The 21,536-nt window shown below is 40.0% G+C and overlaps 2 protein-coding genes across 6 annotated transcripts; both read left to right on the top strand.

Moving 5' to 3' along the window:
- Window positions 1–993: 993 nt before the first annotated feature.
- On the top strand, window positions 994–21,121 carry hoxd3a (homeobox D3a). Of its 5 annotated transcripts, none has more exons than XM_005921464.2 (4): window positions 994–4,436; window positions 16,644–16,703; window positions 18,196–18,745; window positions 18,908–21,121. In XM_005921464.2, the coding sequence occupies exons 3-4, from the start codon at window positions 18,298–18,300 to the stop codon at window positions 19,657–19,659; spliced, it is 1,200 nt and encodes a 399-aa protein (XP_005921526.1). In that variant the 5' UTR covers window positions 994–4,436; window positions 16,644–16,703; window positions 18,196–18,297; the 3' UTR covers window positions 19,660–21,121. The 5 variants fall into 5 exon arrangements, with proteins under 5 accessions (XP_005921526.1, XP_005921525.1, XP_042076335.1 ...); XM_005921463.2 differs by having other exon boundaries at window positions 994–1,427; XM_042220401.1 differs by lacking the exon at window positions 994–4,436 and adding an exon at window positions 12,134–14,333.
- hoxd4a (homeobox D4a) lies at window positions 4,433–10,877 on the top strand. The gene is made up of 2 exons (XM_005921461.3): window positions 4,433–8,537; window positions 8,944–10,877. Exons 1-2 carry the CDS (start codon window positions 8,129–8,131, stop codon window positions 9,240–9,242), a joined length of 708 nt encoding a protein of 235 aa, XP_005921523.1. The 5' UTR covers window positions 4,433–8,128; the 3' UTR covers window positions 9,243–10,877.
- Window positions 21,122–21,536: the final 415 nt, after the last annotated feature.

Below are 21,536 nucleotides of genomic sequence, written 5' to 3' on the forward strand. Positions count from 1 at the left end.
GCCTTCAAGTATAGTCTACATTACAGTAACGTCATAGTCGCAATGCAATGTGATTTAACAAATCCTGAGGTCTTGCATCTTTCTCCCTCTTTCACAGGGACACACGCGGGGAAAGAGAAAGGAAAGGGAGCTATAAGACAGGAAACCAGAGCCATTGCTCGGGCTAGCCTAACTATAAATCGCACGATGCTTTCTCTGGCGTGCCACCAGATGAACGAGAGTGAAATACATGAAATTCCTCTTTGGTGCAGTCGTAGACACATGTGCAGAGACTGCATGCAGTTGCAGTATTTAGGTCTTTAAGTGTCGAGTTTCAATTACACGAAAAAACTTTCACACCATAGTGTGTCTCTGTCTCTAATAATAAACAACAGCTGGCCTGTAAGAGGGTGGAAAAAAGCCGTTGATATGCAATATCATTTGGAAACACAAAAGTCCCGCATCCGTTGAAAATCTGTCCTCCAGGACAATGACTGAACATCCACGGGAAAAGGCCGGCGACAAAGCATTAGACTTTTAATGAGGGAAAAAAGGTGTAAATTATACTTGCTGGTTTTATTGTGTGGCGTTTTCCTAGCATCTGCTGCACAGGCCGTGAACTCACAGATGAGAAATAAAATAAAGGCACAAAGTTGTTCTGTATTTTATACAAGAAATATTTGGTTTCTCAAAAGATTTTGTTTCGTAAAATTTCTGCAAAACGTTAAACATCAACGTGATCTATGGCAGATTATGCATTTTAACACTGTGATATCCAAACCTCGGATCAGTTTGATTTTGCCAAATATTTAATAATAATAAAAAAGATTAATGCCATATACTTAATCAGACTCGTTTCTTAGTTGTTCTGTACACTTTGCATGAAGTTTTAGATTTTTGAGTGATGCAAACGACGACAGAAAAAACAACAACAGGGGGAAAAGCTCTTGCTTGGGGGACCTGGTGGGGCTTCTGCTATTATGCGCCAAGATGGAGAGAATTGCTGCAGTCCAAATTCCTTTTTGTGAGGGGACAATTTACAACTTGGTAATAGACCTTTTTATGTGCCTCCATCGCCTGTCATTGGATGCCACTGGTCATGTGCGAGAGGCAAACGTCTTCATGGCCCTTTTCCTGATTTCCCTGGCGATTTCCCCCCACTGCATTCTGTATCACGTTGTCTATGGTGTTAAACCGATACACTACGGTCTGCTCTCTTAAAAATCGCCTGCCATTCGTTTCATAATTGTCTGATCAGCGCATATTTTCCCGGCGCTGCGTCGTTTGTTTAATTAATTGTTTTTTCTTTTACTGGATGACAAGAGAAGCGTTTCAACTTTATCCACATCCCACCTTCTTCATTCACAGAGCTGTGCTGGCTCTTTCAGGCAAAATGCACTGCCTGAGCAAACTTCAAAGAGCAAGCATGGAGTACCTCACCGCCATAGGTAAGATTTCTTGTGCGATAATGGCGTTTATTAGTTGGGCATGTGTGAGAGCATGTAAAGTTTGACAGCTTCCTGTTTCATTGGTCATGTAAATGAGCTGCAAGGTAATGGCACTCAGGTAATTTGGTGAAGTCACATGTTGCTGGGTGTGTTGGGATTAATTGTTTTTGTTTTTAGACATGTTCAGTAACAGAAGTCTGGCCATTATATTATAATGATTAAAAAAACGTCCGTTTAGCCGGCAAGTTGCCTTTTATAATGCAACAACCACAGAGAAATATTTAAGAAGATATCATATGGATTTCAAGTCGTTTCATCATGTTTATTGATGCCTTTTTAAAGCCTTAGATGCACAAATAGAAGTTGTTTCTGAGGTCACAGATGGTGATGTGTGAGCTGTGTTTTTGATGCAGAGAAGTTTTTTTTCCACTGTGCACTGCAAGAGAGCTTTGTCTTTAACCGGTCATTCCTTATTTTGCTTTCAGCGTTAAGTTATTGGTTGTAGACAGATCCCAATTCCATCAGCCTCTACGAATAATTGTAGCTATATTATCCCTCATCTCTCAACCTGCTAGAAAATCTGTATTGGCGTATTCAGGCCACCATATTCCATCACACTGTTTCGCTTTATATGCTAATAAATGAGGGATTATACTCGAGACAAAGTTCAGTTAATTTGCTTTATGGAACGTATACAAAGCCTGGCAGCAAAAGTTCAGTTTTCCTACTTGTTTTCAGCTGCCTGGAGATGAGGCCAACTGAACAAAGACAGTATTTCACTGTTGCCTGACAGGCAGCTGCGAAAGTATTTACAGCCTTACTGCAATGCGGCAAAATGGACCCTGAAAGACAGGCACAAGCAGAAGCCTGAGAGAATTACATAGGACTCAGTCATGATCTTTTACATTTTGACAGTGCAAAAAAAAAAAGATCACACGTTTTAAGCGTTTTTTGTAATGCACGCAATTATTTAGTATATGTGTGACCGCAGGCCCTCCACTAATATTTTTATTAGTTTCCATAAATGGATTTCCTCCCTTCACTCCTACTCAGCTCCTCTCAGACATCCAGACTGTCTAGACCCTTTAGCAACAGACTTATATAATCATAAAATATATTTTGTGAGATTTCTTTTTTTTAATTTTTTTTGCTCAAGCCAAGCCATGTGAACCTAAATGTGCTGTCATTTGCCTTCTATTTAATAGTTTTAATTGTTTTTTTGTTTCCACTTAGATAAATGATGCTTTCATTAACAATGTTAAGTATGAATCATCACCACAACATCAGCATTTTCAATTTCAACATCTACTTTGCAGTTTATTACTACAGATATTCCCATTATAGTCTTTTTTAAATGTTCACTCTACAAATAGAGGAAAATATTTAGATATAAATATGCTATGGTAATTATTCTGAATTCATATAATGTGTTTAAAGAGCTTGACTAAACCTAGTTTTGAATTAGCTTGCATTAGGCTACTTGCTTTGGAGGGAATCATTTAGAGGAGTAATTGAGCAAATTTTGAAATCAGTGGTCTGCATACCAACAGTAAATCTCCTCTCCCCTCATTCAAAACTTCATCAACAGTTTGATGAAACACAGGATTGGGTGAAATAACTGGTTTGTGTATGTTTTATATATTTATTTATTTATTTATTGTATTTATTACAGTGGAACTGTGGAGAGGCCTTTATCATGCCAGCAGAAGGCGCTGTTGCCCAACAGTCAGATTCTCTGGTCCCATTTAGCAATCCTTTTACTAGCATGCTCTTTGGTGCTGTAAGTAGATGAGGCGGGAATCACGTGATCCAGTTCGTTTTCTTTCTAAAAGTTGTTTTGGTGCCAGAAAAGTCACCCATGTGGCGCGCATGGGCACTAGATACGTTAAAGGCTGCTATCAAATGAGATCAGCCATTAAGATTATACAATGGTGCATTTTGTGCTGGTTTGGAAATCCTCCAAATATTCATGTCTGTCATCTTTCCCCAGCAAACAGTCATTCAATAATCGTAAACTGTGTCCTCGTGATAAACAGGATGATTCAATTAAAACGACTTTATTTACAAGTTCAAAACAGTTCGAGGAAACATGAAAACTAGAAGCAGGGGTTATGTGTAGGCAGAATTTGAATCTGCAAGGAAGGAAAAGCTTTTATGAAGACATACATGTAAGAAAATTCAAATCCTCTGATCTGCTGCCCTCACATTTATTATACCTGCCGCACTGTGGCAGCCACTCAAACCTCAACATGGTCTGCTCTCTCCGGTTAGGTCAGAGCAGGGGGAGGAGGAGGAGCAAAAAGCATTGCACTCTGGGATTGGCCCGGAAGAATGAATGACATCAGTCCTATTGTGACAGGTTCACTGGACAGAAAAAAAAATGTATTCGGGCACCAATCAGTGACGCGTAGTGGTTCATTTGTTAACACTTTAGAGGTCAAAAGGCGTCAGATTTCAGGAGATTTAAATATTGAAATTCTCGATTTCAGTAGTTTTGATTCCATCACACCTCAATATTAAAATGATTAAAATGAATATTTAAGATGACCAGGATACTTTGGTGTTTGTTCATGGAAGTTTAAAGCTCGCACATATTTTTCTCCCCAGTTTTCACGGTAGGAATAAAACATGCTATTCTGTCACGGCTTGCAATTGTACCACTTTCTGTTGTGACTGTTACAAAATCCCTTCCGCTTCCCTGCTTCCTCATTTCCACGACTTTTCCTCAGTGCACATCAGTGCAATCGCTATTATTGAGTAAGTGCAACTTTCAGGGTTATTTATGGGCCTGCGCCCTGTTGTGAATGGCTGTGAGGAAACACGTGATGCCATTAAACTTTGTTTTATGGCCTGGGACTTGACAAGCCAAAATATAATTCTCATTGTGTATTAGTAAGACAGTCCAGATGGAATAGAGCCTCAATTGACATGGAACTCTACCGGACTGACTTTTCCCCTTCAGCATGGATGCGTTTGTTGGACTGCGTGTCATCTGTTGCGGTTTCCGCGGTAAGCTGCGTTTTATCATTGTGCTCGTGGTATGGGCGTGTGATGTCACATGCGTAATGCTCAGGCTAAACTGTTTCCTGCCTGTAAAGCTGCAGTGCATGCTCGGTAACTTTTAGACAGTGTGCTCTTCTGATGAAGTTGTGTTCAAGTTTAGTACTTGTTTGATTTGTTTTGAAAAGCTTTTATGGATCTAACCTTCACTCTTTTTTTTAAAAGTGTTATTGGTCTGATTTGCTCCACACCATATTCTTCTTCTTCCTCTTTTGGTTCTGCTTCTTTGTTTGGTCGTTTTAAAGCTGTTTGGTGATCTTGTGCAGTTAACTTGAGATTTTAATCAAAGGAATTTTATTTTAAATTGCATTAATTTCCTGCTGTGTCCAACTGTTAAGCTGCACATTTCTTCACCCACAATTCGTTTGCTAGATAACGTCATCTTCTCTTTGGGTTTCAATCACACAGAAATATTTTTTTTTTAAACAGCACTGATTTCGCAAGAAAATCAGTTTTAAGTCTTTACATGATGTGGATTTTCTTTTTTCTTAATTCACCCCAGGCCTGGCGCGTTTCTAACTGCAGGCCTTTAAATTATTAATTTTGTCACCCTTTGCTAGAAATCTAGTCTTGCAATGGTTGCATGTTTGATCCAAGCTTCAAATGGTATTTAGCCTTTATTTTGTATTACTGTCAGACAAAAAAAAATCCCTTTATTACGTTTTGTGAAAAATAAGCAGGCCTGTTGTTTTCTGCAGCTTTCAAATCCACAGCTGATGGTTTACAAAATCGAAAACAAATATCTGTGAATGGCCAACTAGTCGAGCTGGAGACTAGTTGGCCATTGGTTTAACACGAGCTGCCAGGAAACGCTGACTTTATCATTCTTTTGTTGGGGAACTCGGCTTTGACCCGTCACAAGGACCGGCAGGGTCAGGTGAAAGGCAGGTCAGGCTGTCTAATAAATACTGAAACGTGAAGTGCAAGGACGATTTATAACAAATGAGTAAATAAATAAATAATGCACTCATCATTTAATTGAGGCCGTAACGAATATTTTGAGTTTTTGTTCGTATTTTAGCGGAAGTTTTCCAGCTCAGATCACAGCATATATATGTACACATGCATACTACACGCAGGCCTACATATTCGTTAAAGAAGCTCCAGCACAAAGCGTCACACTGATTTTACATTTTACTGTTTTATGTTTGATTCTTATTTATTAAAGGCCTCTTTTACAAGGTTGGTGCAAGCCAATAATATTCCCTATTATATTACACTAAACCGTTTACATCACCTGTCAAATAATTAGCCACGAATTTGTTTCTTTATCCGTTTAATTTTTCTTATTAAAGACGAAAACGTGGTCTGTGTGTGAGGCACAGTTGCTTTTTAAGCCCTTTCAGAGCTGAGATGCAATTATTGTGTCACATTTTGGACAAGAAGGAAACATGTCATAAATTCAAATTACTGTCTCGTTGCTTAAATACTGACTCAAAATTTTTAGAGTTTGCGATATTTTCTCGCCATCAGCGTTATTTTTCTCCATATAGACGCACTGATATAAAATTAGCTCACTCGCATGGTGATTTAGCGTCCTTGAAAAAAAAAAGTGTATTATTTTTGCTAGACCCTCTCAGTTTCTCTCAGTTTTGGCCAATCTGTCTTGATCACGCCCAGCTTTAACTAATTTAATTTGTAGAGGAAGCTCGGTGTAGGGCTTGAGGTGGTCTCCATGGCAGTTAGTTAAGGTCTGACGACTTGGTAAACTTTTGCACCCTTTGAGCTGTCAGCAGCAGTAAAAATAATTGAACTTTTTGATAAGTTTGTAAATGATTTGAGTTGACCTCGATGGCCTCCAGCCCGTAGCATCTTTTGGACAGCGGAGGTAGGAAACCCCTGTATAACCTGGCAAGTGCTCAGGGGTTTATACCGTTGCTCGATTGCTTGACGGAGGCTTAACTTTAAATCTGAGCTGACAGTTTTAAAAAGTTTAAGGTCATTTATGGATTTATGGTGTTTGAAGAAGTGTATTGTCTTGCTGTGAACTTGGGCTGTAGCCTGATGAAGAGAAGAAGATCTTCTGCGTTGAAAGCTGGGCTGACCTCAGTTGGTAGCTGTTTTTTTTCATTTACTTTACGCTTGTCATTTTCTTACGATTGACAGGAGCACCCAGGGCAGAGGTAGCCTGTAGCCTAATATTTTTGCTTTTCCTTTTCTTTATGTCTTTCTTCTTCTGCTTTTTTGGAAGCCTTGTCAACCAGCAACTTACAAGGCTTCGAGGGTTTCGTGTGTCCTATTGACGAGATTTCCTTCAAATAAGCAACAAAAAAGACCACGAAAAAAGCATACTTTATACTGTAGAAAAGGGGAATAAATTAAAAAGGAAATGCCGTGGCTAAAACAAAGAAAATAGGGCACTCCGGAGTGATTATAGCTTATAAAAGTATGTGTTTATCCCTGGGTTTTTAATTCTTGCCTCTTATTTTCTTATGTAACCTCAGCTTCTTTGATGGTTTTGGTTTATTCTGATTGTGAGCCACTCTGTTAATTTTATTAGTCTAGAGTGCTGCACAAAGAAAACGTGATGTGGTTTAGGGGGTAAAATTAGGCAGCATCGCTTCGCGTCGTCTATATATACCCTGTAGAACCGAATTTGTGTGATGAAACCAGATTCACAGATTCGATTCTAGGGGAGTATATGGTCGATGAAAAAACTTCGATTTATTGACTTTACTGCCATCGTTATCAGGCATTTGAAGCCTAATGTGCTTCCAGTTGTTACATTAACAGTGTTGGTTTATGAGTGAGAGTAAATCTGACAACACCACATTCCTCATAAGAGGTCGTGCTGTAACTCTGTAGGCTTAAAGGAAATCTAATATGAAATGTTGCACGTGGAAATAAACATTGGAAGGTGTCTCTATTCCTGTTTGGCTCGCTGTGCTTTGCATGAAATACCAAATGAATTTACTAAATGAAACCAAGCCACAGACACTCCAGCTGTAGCTCTTTTTTCTCTCTTGTGGGCAGTTTCTGTCTCTACATTATTGATTCCCAGAGACTGCTGCTGCTGTCCAATAGGCTCCTGAGACAGATTTTTTTTTTCAAAGGGATGGGAGCAGATGAAGTGATGAGATTCGTGTAACTTTTGGATGACCCCTTCTTGACAAAGACAGTGTCCATCAATTGTCCTCACTCATTATTCGCTGTCTTTATGCCAAGGGGCTTTTTGTATCTTTTGTTGGTTTCTCTGTTGAACACCATGCTTTTAAGTTAGACTTTAGAAACCAGAAATCAGCTTTGATGAAACATCACCATGCACAGAAGACAATCCCCATTTTTAATATTCTGTTTTCTTTTTAATACGTTTCGTAAGTTCAATATTGTGCATATTTTCCCCCAATTTTTCTATTTATTTATTTTGAAATCCTCATTTTCTGTCTTCCAAACACGTATGCAGATGTTTCAAGATAATATTTGCGTTTTTTCCATCAGGTTCTAATTTCTGTGTATCTTAACTCAGATAAAAATGCATTTAGTTGTATGTTTACCAGTGTTTGGACCCGCATCACCTCTATTGGCCGATCTGGTCACATGGTTCGCTAACTTTATTCAGTTGACACCAAGTAGGAGGGCTTTATGGAGGGAGGAAAAAAGACAACTCGAGAAAAATTAGTATTTTCTACCTTCAGAAATTAATGGCCATGAGTTCGTATATGGTGAACTCTAAGTATGTGGATCCCAAATTTCCTCCCTGCGAGGAATATTCACAGAATAACTATATACCTGAGCAGGGCTCCGACTACTACAGTCCATCGCAGGACACAGACTTTCAGCATCCAGGGATCTACCCACGGTCAAACTACACGGAGCAACCCTTCAGCTGCAACACTGTGCAGGACTCCACAGTGCAACCACGGGGTCATGGGCACGAGAGAGCCAGCCACCCGAGCCATTTTAGCGCACAGACTGAGCAGGGGACTCCGGTCCAAGTGGCCGGACCCCGGACTTGTGGACAGCAGCAAAACACAAAGAGCCAAAATGGGATACAAGCCAAGCAGCCAGCAGTAGTTTACCCCTGGATGAAGAAAGTTCACGTAACTACTGGTAAGATTTCCTCTTCTTCTTCCTCTTCTTCCTCTACTGAGGGCTATAATCCAGAAATCAGTCAGTATACTATTTATAGGAGTCTTTGAAAGGCCTCGCCAATTACACAAGTCATAAATTTTTATAGCTCAGGAAATAGGCCGCTAGGTGAGCGCCTAAAAGCTCCTCAAACACGCAGACTAGCCGGTGGAAATTGGGATGAAATCTAGAGCAAATCTGGTTTAATTTAGCTAAAATAATCCACTGTTTCCTGATGACAGTTCCGTTTAAATTTCCTTAAAGTATGAACTTTGACAGAGAAACTAATTTTCTTGTCCTGCACATGTTCTACCTGCATGCTGCATCGACCACATTTAGTGACTTTTGTTTGTTTCGTTTTGTTTTTCTTTTGTGTTCTTTCTCCCAGTGAACCCGGATTACACGGGATCTGAACCCAAGCGGTCCAGAACAGCTTACACCCGGCAGCAGGTTCTGGAGCTAGAAAAGGAGTTTCATTTTAACAGGTATCTGACCAGGCGGCGGCGGATTGAGATTGCCCACACTCTTTGTCTCTCCGAAAGGCAGATTAAAATCTGGTTTCAAAACAGACGGATGAAATGGAAGAAAGATCACAAACTACCCAACACCAAGGGGAGATCTGCACCAGTCTCCAACCATCTGCAGAGCATTCAGAAGGATAACCTGACTGATATCACAGCATTATAAGAAAGGAAAGTGGTCCTGTCCTTAGAGATTAACTGTATATAAAAAAGACAAAAGTTACATCTGACTTTTGCATGGACTGATGTCGTTTCTAGCCATTTTGTTTTTAATTTAACAAACATGACCCTCCAGCATTGTTGCCTCGAGTCTGAGTGAGAAAATCAATCGGTCTTTAAAACCGAGAGGTTTGCAAGCTGAGCCTCTTCTGTGTTCAAATTTCCTCAAAGAGACAGAAAAAACGTCGAAATAAACTTTTCCTTCCCTCTTTTTCCGACGTTGCCCCCTCTGAGGAGACATTTATCAAGCAGCCTCGGCCGATTCAGTGGATTTAAACAAAGTGTCTCTGCTCTTCTCACGTGGATTCAGCTGATTTAAACAATGAAATATCTTTGCTTAAAAACAAAACAGTGAGATCATTTCAAATTACACGCACATACACAAAAGTTATTACAGCTTTCAGCACAGAAATTATTTTAGCCAACTGAAAAATTCACATTAAACGCACAATATATATATATATATATATATAAATGTATACTTGAAGGAAATATTATTTGCATATAGAGCACGCCAAACACTCCTCAACCTTTTTCAGAAATCCCCGCTGAATCTTTTGTGACTTGTATGTTTTAACTTATTTTGTACAAAAAAAAAGCTTTGAAATTTTAAAATTGTTATTTCCCAAACACAAGACATTCCTGTGTGCATACTATTCAGAGTGCCCTTATAAATCTTTCCTGACATCTTTGTAAACAGTGTACATTTTCAGAGGCTCTCTTGTGCCATTTAAAACTCTCCTATGAAAGATCATTTGTTCTTGCATGGCATCAAATTGATACTAGATGTTTCCAATCGGAAATAATCAAATCCTGGAGATTTAGCAGTATTTTATTTTTTATTTTTCAGACGATTTCTGCGTCATTATTTATTTGTTTAAAAACGTGTACATTTTTTCGTATAGCACACAATTAAATTAAAAGTATTCGTTAAACCTTTATTATTCCGAAATATGTTTGAACTCTTGTGCGTTATTAGCATGGCCTTATGCAAAGTTTTAGTCTTAGTTAACATGGGAATCTTCTATTTTTTTTTTTTTCATTCACAACCAAGCTATCCATGGGGCTCTTTCAGGTCATGTTTCAAGACAGATATTTCTCGTTTTATACCGTCTTTGTCCTCGGACAAAAAGCCAAGAAGCTCTCCCAGTATGTGGAGGTCTCCTTTCTGAAGTCTTCTTGACGAGAGAGTTGAAAAGGTATTTCAACCGAAGGTCGACAAAGCAGCAGTGGCAGGTTCATCCAGGGGACACATTTCAGCCGCAAGGACTGACCCCAGCACCCCTGACCCGCCGGACAGGCAGCATTTCTCTCCCAGGCGCTGTTCGCTTTGCTTTGGAGGACTGTTCCACCCTCAAAAAAAAAAAAAGAAAAAGAAAAAAGGCTAAAGCTGATTCAAAGTAAGAGCCGCTGAATTCCTCGTTTTACACGTGTTTAAACAGTATTTATACCAGGCGAAGCCCCCGAAAAGGTTCTGATTTGTGCGTTTGTCTCCTCGTGTCTATATGCAATCTTTTCGTTTTTATTTTTGTACATGCTTTTTACCTTGTACGGTGCATTGAGATGTGAGAAGTATATTGAATAAAAAAAAAATAAAGATTTCTACTGATTATGCATTTAAGTATTTGGGAGACTGTGTGTGTTCTGGGATGTTTATTTCCTGCACTCAAGATAGATTTTGATTTAGAAGAAATACATATATTTTTTCGACCCCGGGGTTATTTATTATTTCCCCGATAGCTTGAAATTTTAGAGTAACTTTTCTTTGTTTGCGTTATTTGGTGCCATTTGGTTTACGCTAGACGCAAAGGACAGCTTTGCTCCAAGTGTTTTTTCACCTAAGAGTTACAAGCGTGTGGAACCATATGGAACTAAAGGCCGCTTTTACAAAACATCTACAAATGGACCAAATGGCCAGTGGATACACAAATGCAGCCTGTTGTCTTGGCAGGTCCTAAATTTAAGCACACAAGTGTATTTTTATTATTTAGAAAATAAAATAAAATAGAAGAGGTTTTTTTTTTTTTACTTTGCCGTTTCATTTTACTCATGAGTTCGTAACAAAGCGAGAGCAAGCACTGCGCAAAAACCTCCCCTTAGGAAAAAAAAAACTCTTAGTGGGGATTATTTAATTTATTTATTATTATTTTTGTGCCATAAAAACCACATTCAATGCGTAAAAGTTATTTAGACGGTTCTTTACGGTGCAGTGGAAGCACAAATTATCTCTAGTGGCCTCATAAGACTCAAATTGACAGGGAAAACTTGTTAAGAGGAGTTGGTCCTTCTCCAAGACTAATTCACGCCACATTTGTTAGAGCTGTATTAGAACGAAGGAACAAACACCCAATAGCACAGTATAGAACTTTAGGCTATTAAAGCATACCTATATTCTGCTTATGGTTAATATTAACCCCCAACCCCCCATGATCCACAAGCTGAGGCTTTATTGAGGATGAGACGCAGCAATACCGACCTTCGACCCCTTCACGTTACAGGATCAGCTCGGATACAAACAATGTGACCATATGTATGCATTTGTAAAGACAACCTGCATCCAAACACTTTTCATCCCCAGTGACCACGGGCTGATGCCCACTGAGCACGTGCGTGCACCGCGCATAAACGTTTGTGTATACATAAAATGTAAGTTTGTCACACGGATGTGGAGAGAAGCAGAGACAAAGTGATGCTACCAATCCACCATCCTGCCAAAAATGATCTCCATATAGATGCTGAGGAGAAGATGAGAGAGAGAGAGGGAGAGAGAGCGAGAGAGAGGGGGGGGCTGGGTGGGTGGGGGGGACTGGGGAGAAGCGACTAGAAGGGGGTGATGGGGGAGAACCTACCTAAAATACATTACAAGCTCTAACTTAACCAAAGGTTGCTTTTTTATTATTATTATTTTTAGCTACTTAATATAAAACCTGGGTGTTTTGAGCGTCTGATATATAATGCATGAATTGAACTAATGCCAATATCATAGTTTCCTTGGCAGTTATCAGGTCAGAGCAGCCTACTACAACGTGCAGTGTGTAGCCACACTGACCTACATGTCTGAACAGCAATAAATGGGAGCCAAAGGCAGTGCCATTTTCAATGACACTGCACCCAGTGCAGGAATACAACGTCGTTGCTCTCCATCCGGCCATATTTGATTTCCAGCTGTTTTCGCAAGAAGCCTCTCCGAGCCAGACAACCCCCCTAAGATATATTAAAGTGCGCTGTCTGCATTCAGAGATATAATCCAGAGACTATACCACTCCGCTCTCTATTCTCGACCACGTGATTGTCTAAATAATTAATGCAGCACGTCCCCCTAGAAACACGGCGTCGTCATTAATCGCAAGGACTCTATCAGACTTGAAAACTGAAGAGATCCCCCAAGAAAATAATATCCGATTCCCGGCGCAACTGTAGTCCCGCACTTTAGCAACACATCTGAACCGATGGATGCTTGGGTAGGTAAATATTTCAACATTTTTCATGTTGCCCCAGCTGGTAAATGACGATATCAAATGTCGTGATATTTGATAAATTGCTCCCTTTGATGTGTGCGCTCTGAGCGCAATTGTATAGGCTGTGGCTAGTCGCTGTACGCATGCCTTCTTCTTTTTTAAAAATAAATAAATAAATTAAATATATTAGCAGTAGCATAATTTTTCAGTTTTGCGGTTTGCAAATGTCTTGAAATGGACTGATGGGACTAATGTGAAAAAAGTAAATGGCAGTGACAAGTAGGATTTATGGATGCTCGCTTTGAATAACTGCTCTTTCGGACACATGCAGCTTAGTCTGCTCCCTCTTTTGGGCCCATAGACTCCTTATTCAGAGTCTAATTTGGATTTTTGCTAATTTAATGTGAAGTTGTTTTTGTTTCTTTTAATCTGAAGTAAATTGAATATGTTTAAAGAAAGCATTAAAATTAACTTGTCTTGTTTGCGAAGCAGAAATCGCGATTTTTGGTGTTGTATTTTTAACCATAAGACAAATTCCTAGTTATTTATCTCTCCCTTTCGCTTTAGAGCACAATCATTTTCTATTGTTTTTATTGTTAGTGGGGGGATGATCTAATTTTGATTTCTTAGAAGTCCTAGAAGTTCGGCCAGGCTGACAGTTCTGCCTCCTTGTAAATCATTCTCAGTTATCCCTGAAAGGGTGCGAGGCTGTTGGGGGCCGGGCGAAAACTGTAAATCTTTCACTTTTATTACCCTCTGAACATATGCTGAGACGCTACCAGTCCGGCATCCCTTCTTCTTCTTCTTCTTCTCTAGCAAAGATTGCCCACCGCTGAACCAACCAGGTCCGAGAACCGTCTCTGTGGTTCGAAATCTTAGAGTCTGGCCTTTCGGTATATTTTCTCTGGTATTAAAGCGTGCCATTATTTGGCATAGTGTGGGGTTAGTACCGAAAACAATGCAAGAAGACACTGGCTCCGTGCCTCTTTGTGCTTCAGCTGTGTGGGAAGACAGACACAACAAACACGAGATGATAATGTGGTTTATTTGAATACAATCCGTTCCCAGTTGCAAGAAAAAACACACACGTCATTTATTTCATAAATCATTTTTTAAAATGCACTCCCACATCATTGCGCAGTTGTTTGTAAATTACACAGAACCGCGTTTTAAAACGTTTCAATATTATGCAAAATGTGGTGAGTGAGGCCCTCTTTATTCGTTTTATTGCGAAATCCCCGCTAGTTTCTATCTTTAGGGGGAGTGAGGCAAAGAAAAAGAAATCTTCATAAATGTTGGAAATTTCAAATCTTCTGTGACATAAAATGCACAGATCATTTTTTGCGCACATGCATTGCACTTCAGTGCCTCTGTGGGGGGGAGGTTAAAGATGTCTAGATTTGCACGTTGAGCACCCAAACAAAAGCATATCTGCTTGGGTTTAAACGCTGAAGTGCAGGCGAGCTGCAAAGCTCGCAGCTCATGGGGAGATAAAAAGAAATAGGCAGAGGAACATTTTCACATTCACACAGTTCAGATGAGGAAATAAACGCCACCCTTTATCAAAATGGATTGGTGAGGTAAGGCTTACTTGAAGAAGGGAACAATCACGTGAACAAATATGCTTGTACCTTAAGGCAGCGCCTTTATTTGTCATCATAAAGCTTCCGAAACACCCCAAAATCCCAATGTTAGCTGCAAATCTTTACAGGCCTCTCCGTTTTTGAATTCCTGTATATTTCACTGGGTGATTGATTGCCAGTGATTTTTTTCAGGAATAAGGATACCTTGTTCGCTTTTTATTGGTAGTTGAATGCGAGTCCTTCCATTCTTTCGGGAATACTGTCTCCACTGGTATATGGAAATGTCTGAAAAACAGCAAGATCAGGTTTAGGACAGCATTGTCTACAGACAAAGGGTGAAGGATTTATTCTTGAGACAACGTGGAAAGGAACTGAGACTGAGAGGGAACTGCTTTATGATGAATTGATTCACAGGTAAGAAATTGCATGGCAGAAAGCAACCTTTAACCACGGGTTAATATAATCCAAGGAAATATATATGATTCATTCCATTCATGGAGGCGATGCTCGTTAACGTCGCTCTCACCGGCAAACGCGCGGGTATGGAGCCCAAAGCTATCTCTTCAAAAGCAGATTCATATTATTACCATTATTATAGTTTTTTTTTCCTCGAGAAATTGCGTTCAAATATTATCGACAGATCGAGCCTAAGCTACCCTGCGCTTTTCAGCTGATTTCACGTTTATGAAAACCTGCTCGGAGGAAAAAGTGGGAGAGGAACTTTTCTTTTTGACTCTTGGATCGTAAATCACATTAATTTGTTGTCTTATCCTCACTCGCTGGCGTTTGCCGTTGATTTATGTGGGTTCAATAGTATGGCTTTGTTAACCTGCAACGTTATATTATAGGTGAATTTATAGTGGATGCTTTAAGGGATAGGAGGTCCTGAATAGTGAACAAGGACAATGCAAATGCGTTTATTTTTTTTAATGTTTGGATACCTTAATGGCTAATTTGTTCCATGCAAATATATTTTCTCTCTCTTTGGACTGATGAGCAGCAGGTCTAAGAACACATGGCAATAAACTCAAATTTGAGATAATTTCCACCCATTTTCGTTCAGTTTACTGTTTTACTTTGGATAAAGATTTAATGTTTGTGCACTGCAGCTTTTGTATTATAGGCCTGAGCTGCTCATAATTACCACTCTTGTCCTCTTAAAAAAAAAAAAAATAAAAAAAAAAAAAAAAGTTTAAAAATACTCTAGTAAAAGCTGAAATACAGATTTGACCAATTCACTCAAGTATGGGAATTTGTAAGCACTATACAATTTTCTGCAAAAAAACAAACAAAACGCAATTTGTGTTTTGTTTTCGTTTTCGTTGTTTCAAAACAGCAGCGAATACATTGTGTAAAATTATAAACTTAGCTTAAAAATAATATATATATATTTCCAGTTATACAAACTTCCCTCTTATTAATAGATTTTCAAAGGTTAAGCTGAAGAAACGACTAAGTGAGATAATAACACTCCAGATTGAGTCCGACCCATTGTGTGGATCAAACTTACCGTAACAACGCGTAGGCGAAAAACACAGCCGCGTGAAAAGGGAACCATGTCTGCTACTAGTAGCTCAGTGTGCTCAAAAACACTCGAGGTGCAGACTATCGACCGGCTTTTTAGAAAATCCTCATGAAAAAATCCTACAGTTGAATCGTGATACTATGAAGCTAAATTCCTCGGATAGATGCAATGAAACAGGAGCTGTTTGTTTCTTTTTTTACACTCACTGCAAATATAATTATCTGGAAGATTTCTGGGTTTGAAGTTCTGGTTTCCTTGCCGTCGGTCGAGCATCTTGTCCTGTTTCTCTTAGCGCTGAAAAGCTGCTGTGAATTTAGTCGATACTTGGCTCTTCTTTAAGGCAAACTGTTTCGTTGTTCATTAAACTATGACTTACTGCTGAATGACCCTAAGGTCACCTAAAACGCTTATGAGTGCTAGATATTTGGCCTGAACTCTTTTGTACAAAAGTTGCAACATAGTCAGACTTTTCAGTCTCAAGAAAATGAAAGCAAAAGAAGAAGAAAAAAGTAAAAAAAAAAAAAAAGTGAAATAAAAATAGACATACAATAAAAACGCTGGAAAATATGGAACTAACGCCTCAGTTCTATTAAGCTACTATATTTTTCAATTAATTATCTAGAACTGTTTAGTTTAGCTTGAGTTTACACATAAATCTAAATTTAAAAAAATACTACAACTAAAAATGTATCACTCATTTGTAACACAACATGCATCGAAAATAACGCAGGGCTCAGACTAATAACAATACATTTATTTGTGTTATTATTTTTGTCTTTTAGGTCGAGATGGAAGCAGTGGTGAATGCTTGAGGGGTATAAAACAGATCTGCGCAGATTTCGGTGAGTAACGTTTTTTTAATGAAGGGAGAGGACAACACAGCCAACTGCTAACAAGGTGAAAGGGTGATTTGTTATTAGGCTACATATTTACGCTCACAGTGTTTCACAGGAGGCTTAAATCAAGAAAACAGACATGAAGGATGGTCTTAACCTGTACGTGTAATTATTTACGCAGGCCAGAGTCCAATTTCAGTAAGTCCCATTTCCTTTTTTAGCAGCGTTGCCGGAATTAAACAGTGAGAGCACACACAATAAGAAAATTAAAAAGAAAAAAAAAAGTAGAGTTTTTCAAGACCTCGCCAGTATCCCCGTGCCTTATTCAAAGCAGCAAAACAGCTCCGTGCTTTCCACCTCTGTGTTTAGCTGGAGACTCGCACTAAGCCAGAATGGAGGCATCATTTATAAACCGAGCCTCTTCATGGGAGAAGTCGCCGACTATGAAATTCTTTCCCTTGCCTTCCTCCTACGCTTAGTTTTACACTTCTGAGGGGCTGTGAGTCTTGAGGAGTGTTTTGCTTTTCATTCCCCTCTCTCAGGCCGTTTACAACCATAACATTTGCGGTCATAAATTTTGCCGCGGTCCAAACTGACAGGTGCAATTGTTATGCACGGCGCAGGCTGCACCTCGTAAAGCCACCAACATACAGTACAGGAGGGTCCCTTTGGTATTTTTGTTTCGGCTTACTTTAAATGTTGTCATGCTTTTTATCATATTGGTAAAATAATGAGAATATTAATAATAATTTTTTGGTTTTCAAAAATATCCTCCAAAAGTTTAAAAAAGATAATTCAAGATAATTACACATAAATCTTTAAGAAGAAAACCGACCAAGCAGCCAAATTATAATGTTTGAGATGTGCGTAAAGGCTGGTGAAATGTCATATTTAACCCAGCCCAACCCAACCCATCTTTCTCTCTCTCTCACTACCACGCTATCCCTCCCTTTCTCTCTCTCCCTCTCTCTCTGTCTCGCTCTCTCTCGCTCTCGCTCTCTCTTTCTAACCCTCTCACACGGCTACATTTTTATATGAACAGTGCGGGAGTTCAGTGTTGTGCTTCTTGCGCTCTTCAACATGCGATCCTAATGCCTGTGCGCGCGTGAACAATGAATGCATTAGGGGCTTTGTCAGGCCTTGTGATTACTGAAAAGGGTATTGTGTGTACGTGTGTGTCAAATGCTGATTCAGCTTATTTGCAAGGGACTCCCAGAGCCTCCCAGAGGGTCCTTTTAGTCCAAGTTAAACTTTAACTGTTTTGTGCCAAGAAACGAGTCGAACGAGCTGGAGATGAAGCATTGTCATAGACAGTTTGAAGACATTTGGTGCTTTTCTAATTTAATTGCTCTAGTTGTTTAATTAGAAAGCACCAAATGCTCTATACAGTAGCTTCAGTCTGGGCCAAGCAAGCTGTGCCTTTTGGTTTAATGTGGATTTCAAACGCTGCATCTCACACATTCTGTGGCGTTACAGTGAGAGATGTTTCTTTTTATAGGTCACAGAGTGGAGCAGCGGTGGGAAACACCAATCACGTAAATAAACAACACTCATGCAACTGGATAAAGCTTCACTGGCTTACTGGCTTTGAATCCACAAAATGCAGAAAGCAACATACTACGACAACTCTGGACTTTTTGGAGGCTACACCTACCCCAAACCAGACTCTTACAACTATGGGCCCGCACACCAGTCCTATCCTACTTCAAACATAGACAGCGACTACCAGGGCTCAGTTTGTCCCATTCAGACAGCTGCAGTCCGGCCACCAGCCCTAAAAGACAGTGACCTGAACGGAGACTGCATGCGACAAAGCAGCAGTCAAAATAACAACAACAACCAAGCGACTAGTATTTCAGAGCAGCAGGCTCCTCCACTGTCTGCATCTTCCCCTAGCTCCAACAGCTCTGCATCTCAGAAGAAGAAATCCCCATCCAGCAGTGCTTCCAGCAGTGCCACACCAGCCCTCACCAAGCAGATATTCCCCTGGATGAAGGAGACCCGACAGAACTCAAAGCAGAAGAACTCAAACAACTGTGCCACCGCAGGTAGTGATCATGATGGTGACGTGTATGTGTAGTGTCTGTGTATGTTGTGTGAGCGTGTAGAGGTGTGCTTGGGTAGGGAGGGATCAGGGTGGGCATGGAATTTATAAATTATTCCTCACATTGTTCAAAAGACCCTAAGATGATTCTGTGATTCCTTCACAGGTGGTGAAGTGAGTGATGAAAAAAGCCCACCGGGACCAGCGTCCAAACGGGTCAGAACTGCTTACACCAGCGCGCAACTTGTGGAGCTGGAGAAGGAGTTTCACTTTAACCGCTATCTTTGTCGTCCTCGGAGGGTGGAAATGGCAAATCTGTTGAATCTCACCGAGCGCCAAATAAAGATCTGGTTTCAAAACAGGAGGATGAAATACAAAAAGGACCAGAAGTCTAAAGGGCTGGCGCACTCCCCCCTGGGACATTCCCCGGATAGAAGCCCGCCGCTGAGTGGCCCAAATCACATTGGATACTCTGGCCAGCTCCAAAATGTGAACAGCCTCAGCTATGACGCACCCTCACCCCCGTCCTTTGCCAAACCCCAGCAAAATATGTACGGCTTGGCCGCGTACACGGCACCCTTGGGTGGCTGCATCCCACAACAGAAGAGATACCCGGGCTCCGAGTACGAACACCACGGCATGCAGAGCAACGGCAGCTTTGCCAACGCCAATTTGCAAAGCAGCCCCGTTTACGTGGGTGGGAATTTTGTTGATTCCATGCCAGCCTCGGGCCCCATGTTCAACCTCGGCCATCTTCCCCACCCCTCATCCACCAGTGTGGACTACAGCTGTGCCGCACAGATCCCAGGAAACCACCACCATGGACCCTGTGATCCCCATCCCACATACACAGACCTCACCTCTCACCAAGCGTCTCAGGGAAGGATTCAGGAAGCGCCTAAACTGACGCATTTGTAATATGTGGTTTCGCGTGTGTGCGTGTGCGTGCGCGTGTATGTTTGCGTGTGTGTGTGCCAAGATTATGTTGCGCTCTTTTTTTATTACCTCACTAGTCTAATAACTACACTCCAAGCGAGTCGTGTGTATTATTACAGTATTATTGATATTACTATTAATGCTATTGTGTAATTATTTTCTAAATAATACAGCTTTGTCCATTTCTCTTGAATATTTGGGGATGCGGAGAAGCAGATAGCCCGGTTGTCAGTAGTTCTTTTTTTGTTCTTGTTTTTTCTCAAGTGCAATGCGCAATTGTTTTTTTTTTCTTTTTGACTGAGTATTTCATGCCATTACTTGAAGGTAAGTCTTGTAGATCACAAAAATAGAAGCGCATCCTTAGCGAGAAGGATTTTTAGGGAAGTTTTTTGTCTGTTTGTTAGGCTCTCATTTCCCCCCGCGCACACCCCAATTTATTTATTGTTTTGTATTTTTCTTTTGATTTGCATAATCTTTTGTACTAGCATATAGCCTATTTATTATTTAATTACTTTTGTATTGCACATTATTTATCGTTTATATGCGAGTATTTATACGTGTGGAGTTTGTTGTAAGATTGGACAGATCAGTGCACTTGGAAGTGTGGGCAAAACAGGGTTTGGAAAATGCTATGACTCGCAATGTGTTGTTGGTATATAAAAAAGAGCATTTCTAATTGTAAATCTGGGACAAATGGGACATTTTATAGTGTATAAACATCACTATATGTCCATGGTTATTCTTGTGTCAAATCTTAAGCAAAACGTAGACTATCGAAGTATCAAATATTATACACACCAGCATGTCATTTTGTGTAGTCCATTGCTATTTTTTATTTGTCTTCCATTGTTATTCCATTCAGTTGGATATCCATAAATTTATGAAACCCTAATGATATTGAAATGTTATATTTTATTGTGTTCAACATTTTGTAAATAAAGTGCTTAAACTTCGTTTTTTATTGCATTTTGTTGATTTCCTTTTCTTTTCCCCCTTCTTTCTTTTTCAACAAACCCTGCAGCAGGAACTCTGGTTACCCTGCAGCTTCTCATTATTTTTAATTTCTCATTCAGCTGCTGCTGTTGCTGCCAGTGAATCTGTCAGGTAACTGTGCCGAGGAGGCGTATTGACCCACAGCTTTACTGTACAGCCTAAACGGGGAGAGACAATCAATAATTAGACACCAGGATATCTAAAACTCATCAGACGGCTCTATGCTTCCAATGCAAAGTGCATTTCAGCGGAATAAAAGGCTCTGGAGGTTATTGATGTTTTATTGGTATGAGGGAAGTGAGTCTACGGGCTTATTGCATCTTCCACATGTCACTTATCTTCTTCTTTTTTTTTTTTTTAGAGACGGCCACATGATTAGCCTCCTGCTTGCTGAGACAAGAAAATAAGCTCAATTTTCCAGCAAAGACCAAAGCCTAATCACTGACTACTGTCTAATTGATTGGTGCTCAGCGAGACTGAGCATATATAGTCTCGCTTAATATATATATATATATATATATATATATATGGCCATTTGTTTTCATGGTCGGTGTAAGACAAAGCAGACTGGTGACAAAACAGAAAAATACACGGCGATTCCTTGACACAGGACAAGATGCAGAGGGGTGTGTGACTAAGAGAGAGAGGGAGAAAGAGAGAGAGCAGTTCATCCTTTATTGCTCCTGGAGAGCCATTTCAAAGCTCATTAATCAAAAACTCGTCGCTTTCAGACTCCTCGCTGATCCCTCCTCCTCGTGAACAAAGCATTTGCATTCCAAATCCAAGTAACACATTTCTAACCGAACAGGCCAATCTTTAATGGTGGTGGTGGTGGTGGTGGGGGAGCTGGGGAGAAGAAGAAAAAA

This window comes from Haplochromis burtoni, unplaced genomic scaffold (assembly GCF_018398535.1).
Source record: "Haplochromis burtoni strain Fernald_Lab_line unplaced genomic scaffold, NCSU_Asbu1 Contig_48, whole genome shotgun sequence".
NCBI lineage: Eukaryota > Metazoa > Chordata > Actinopteri > Cichliformes > Cichlidae > Haplochromis > Haplochromis burtoni.

Coding starts and splice junctions, on each gene's coding strand:
- hoxd4a (XM_005921461.3), top strand. CDS start 8,129: ATGGCCATGAGTTCGTATATGGTGAACTCTAAGTATGTGGATCCCAAA. Junction 8,538..8,943: donor GAAAGTTCACGTAACTACTG/GTAAGATTTCCT, acceptor TCTTTCTCCCAG/TGAACCCGGATTACACGGGA.
- hoxd3a (XM_005921464.2), top strand. CDS start 18,298: ATGCAGAAAGCAACATACTACGACAACTCTGGACTTTTTGGAGGCTAC. Junction 18,746..18,907: donor AAACAACTGTGCCACCGCAG/GTAGTGATCATG, acceptor ATTCCTTCACAG/GTGGTGAAGTGAGTGATGAA.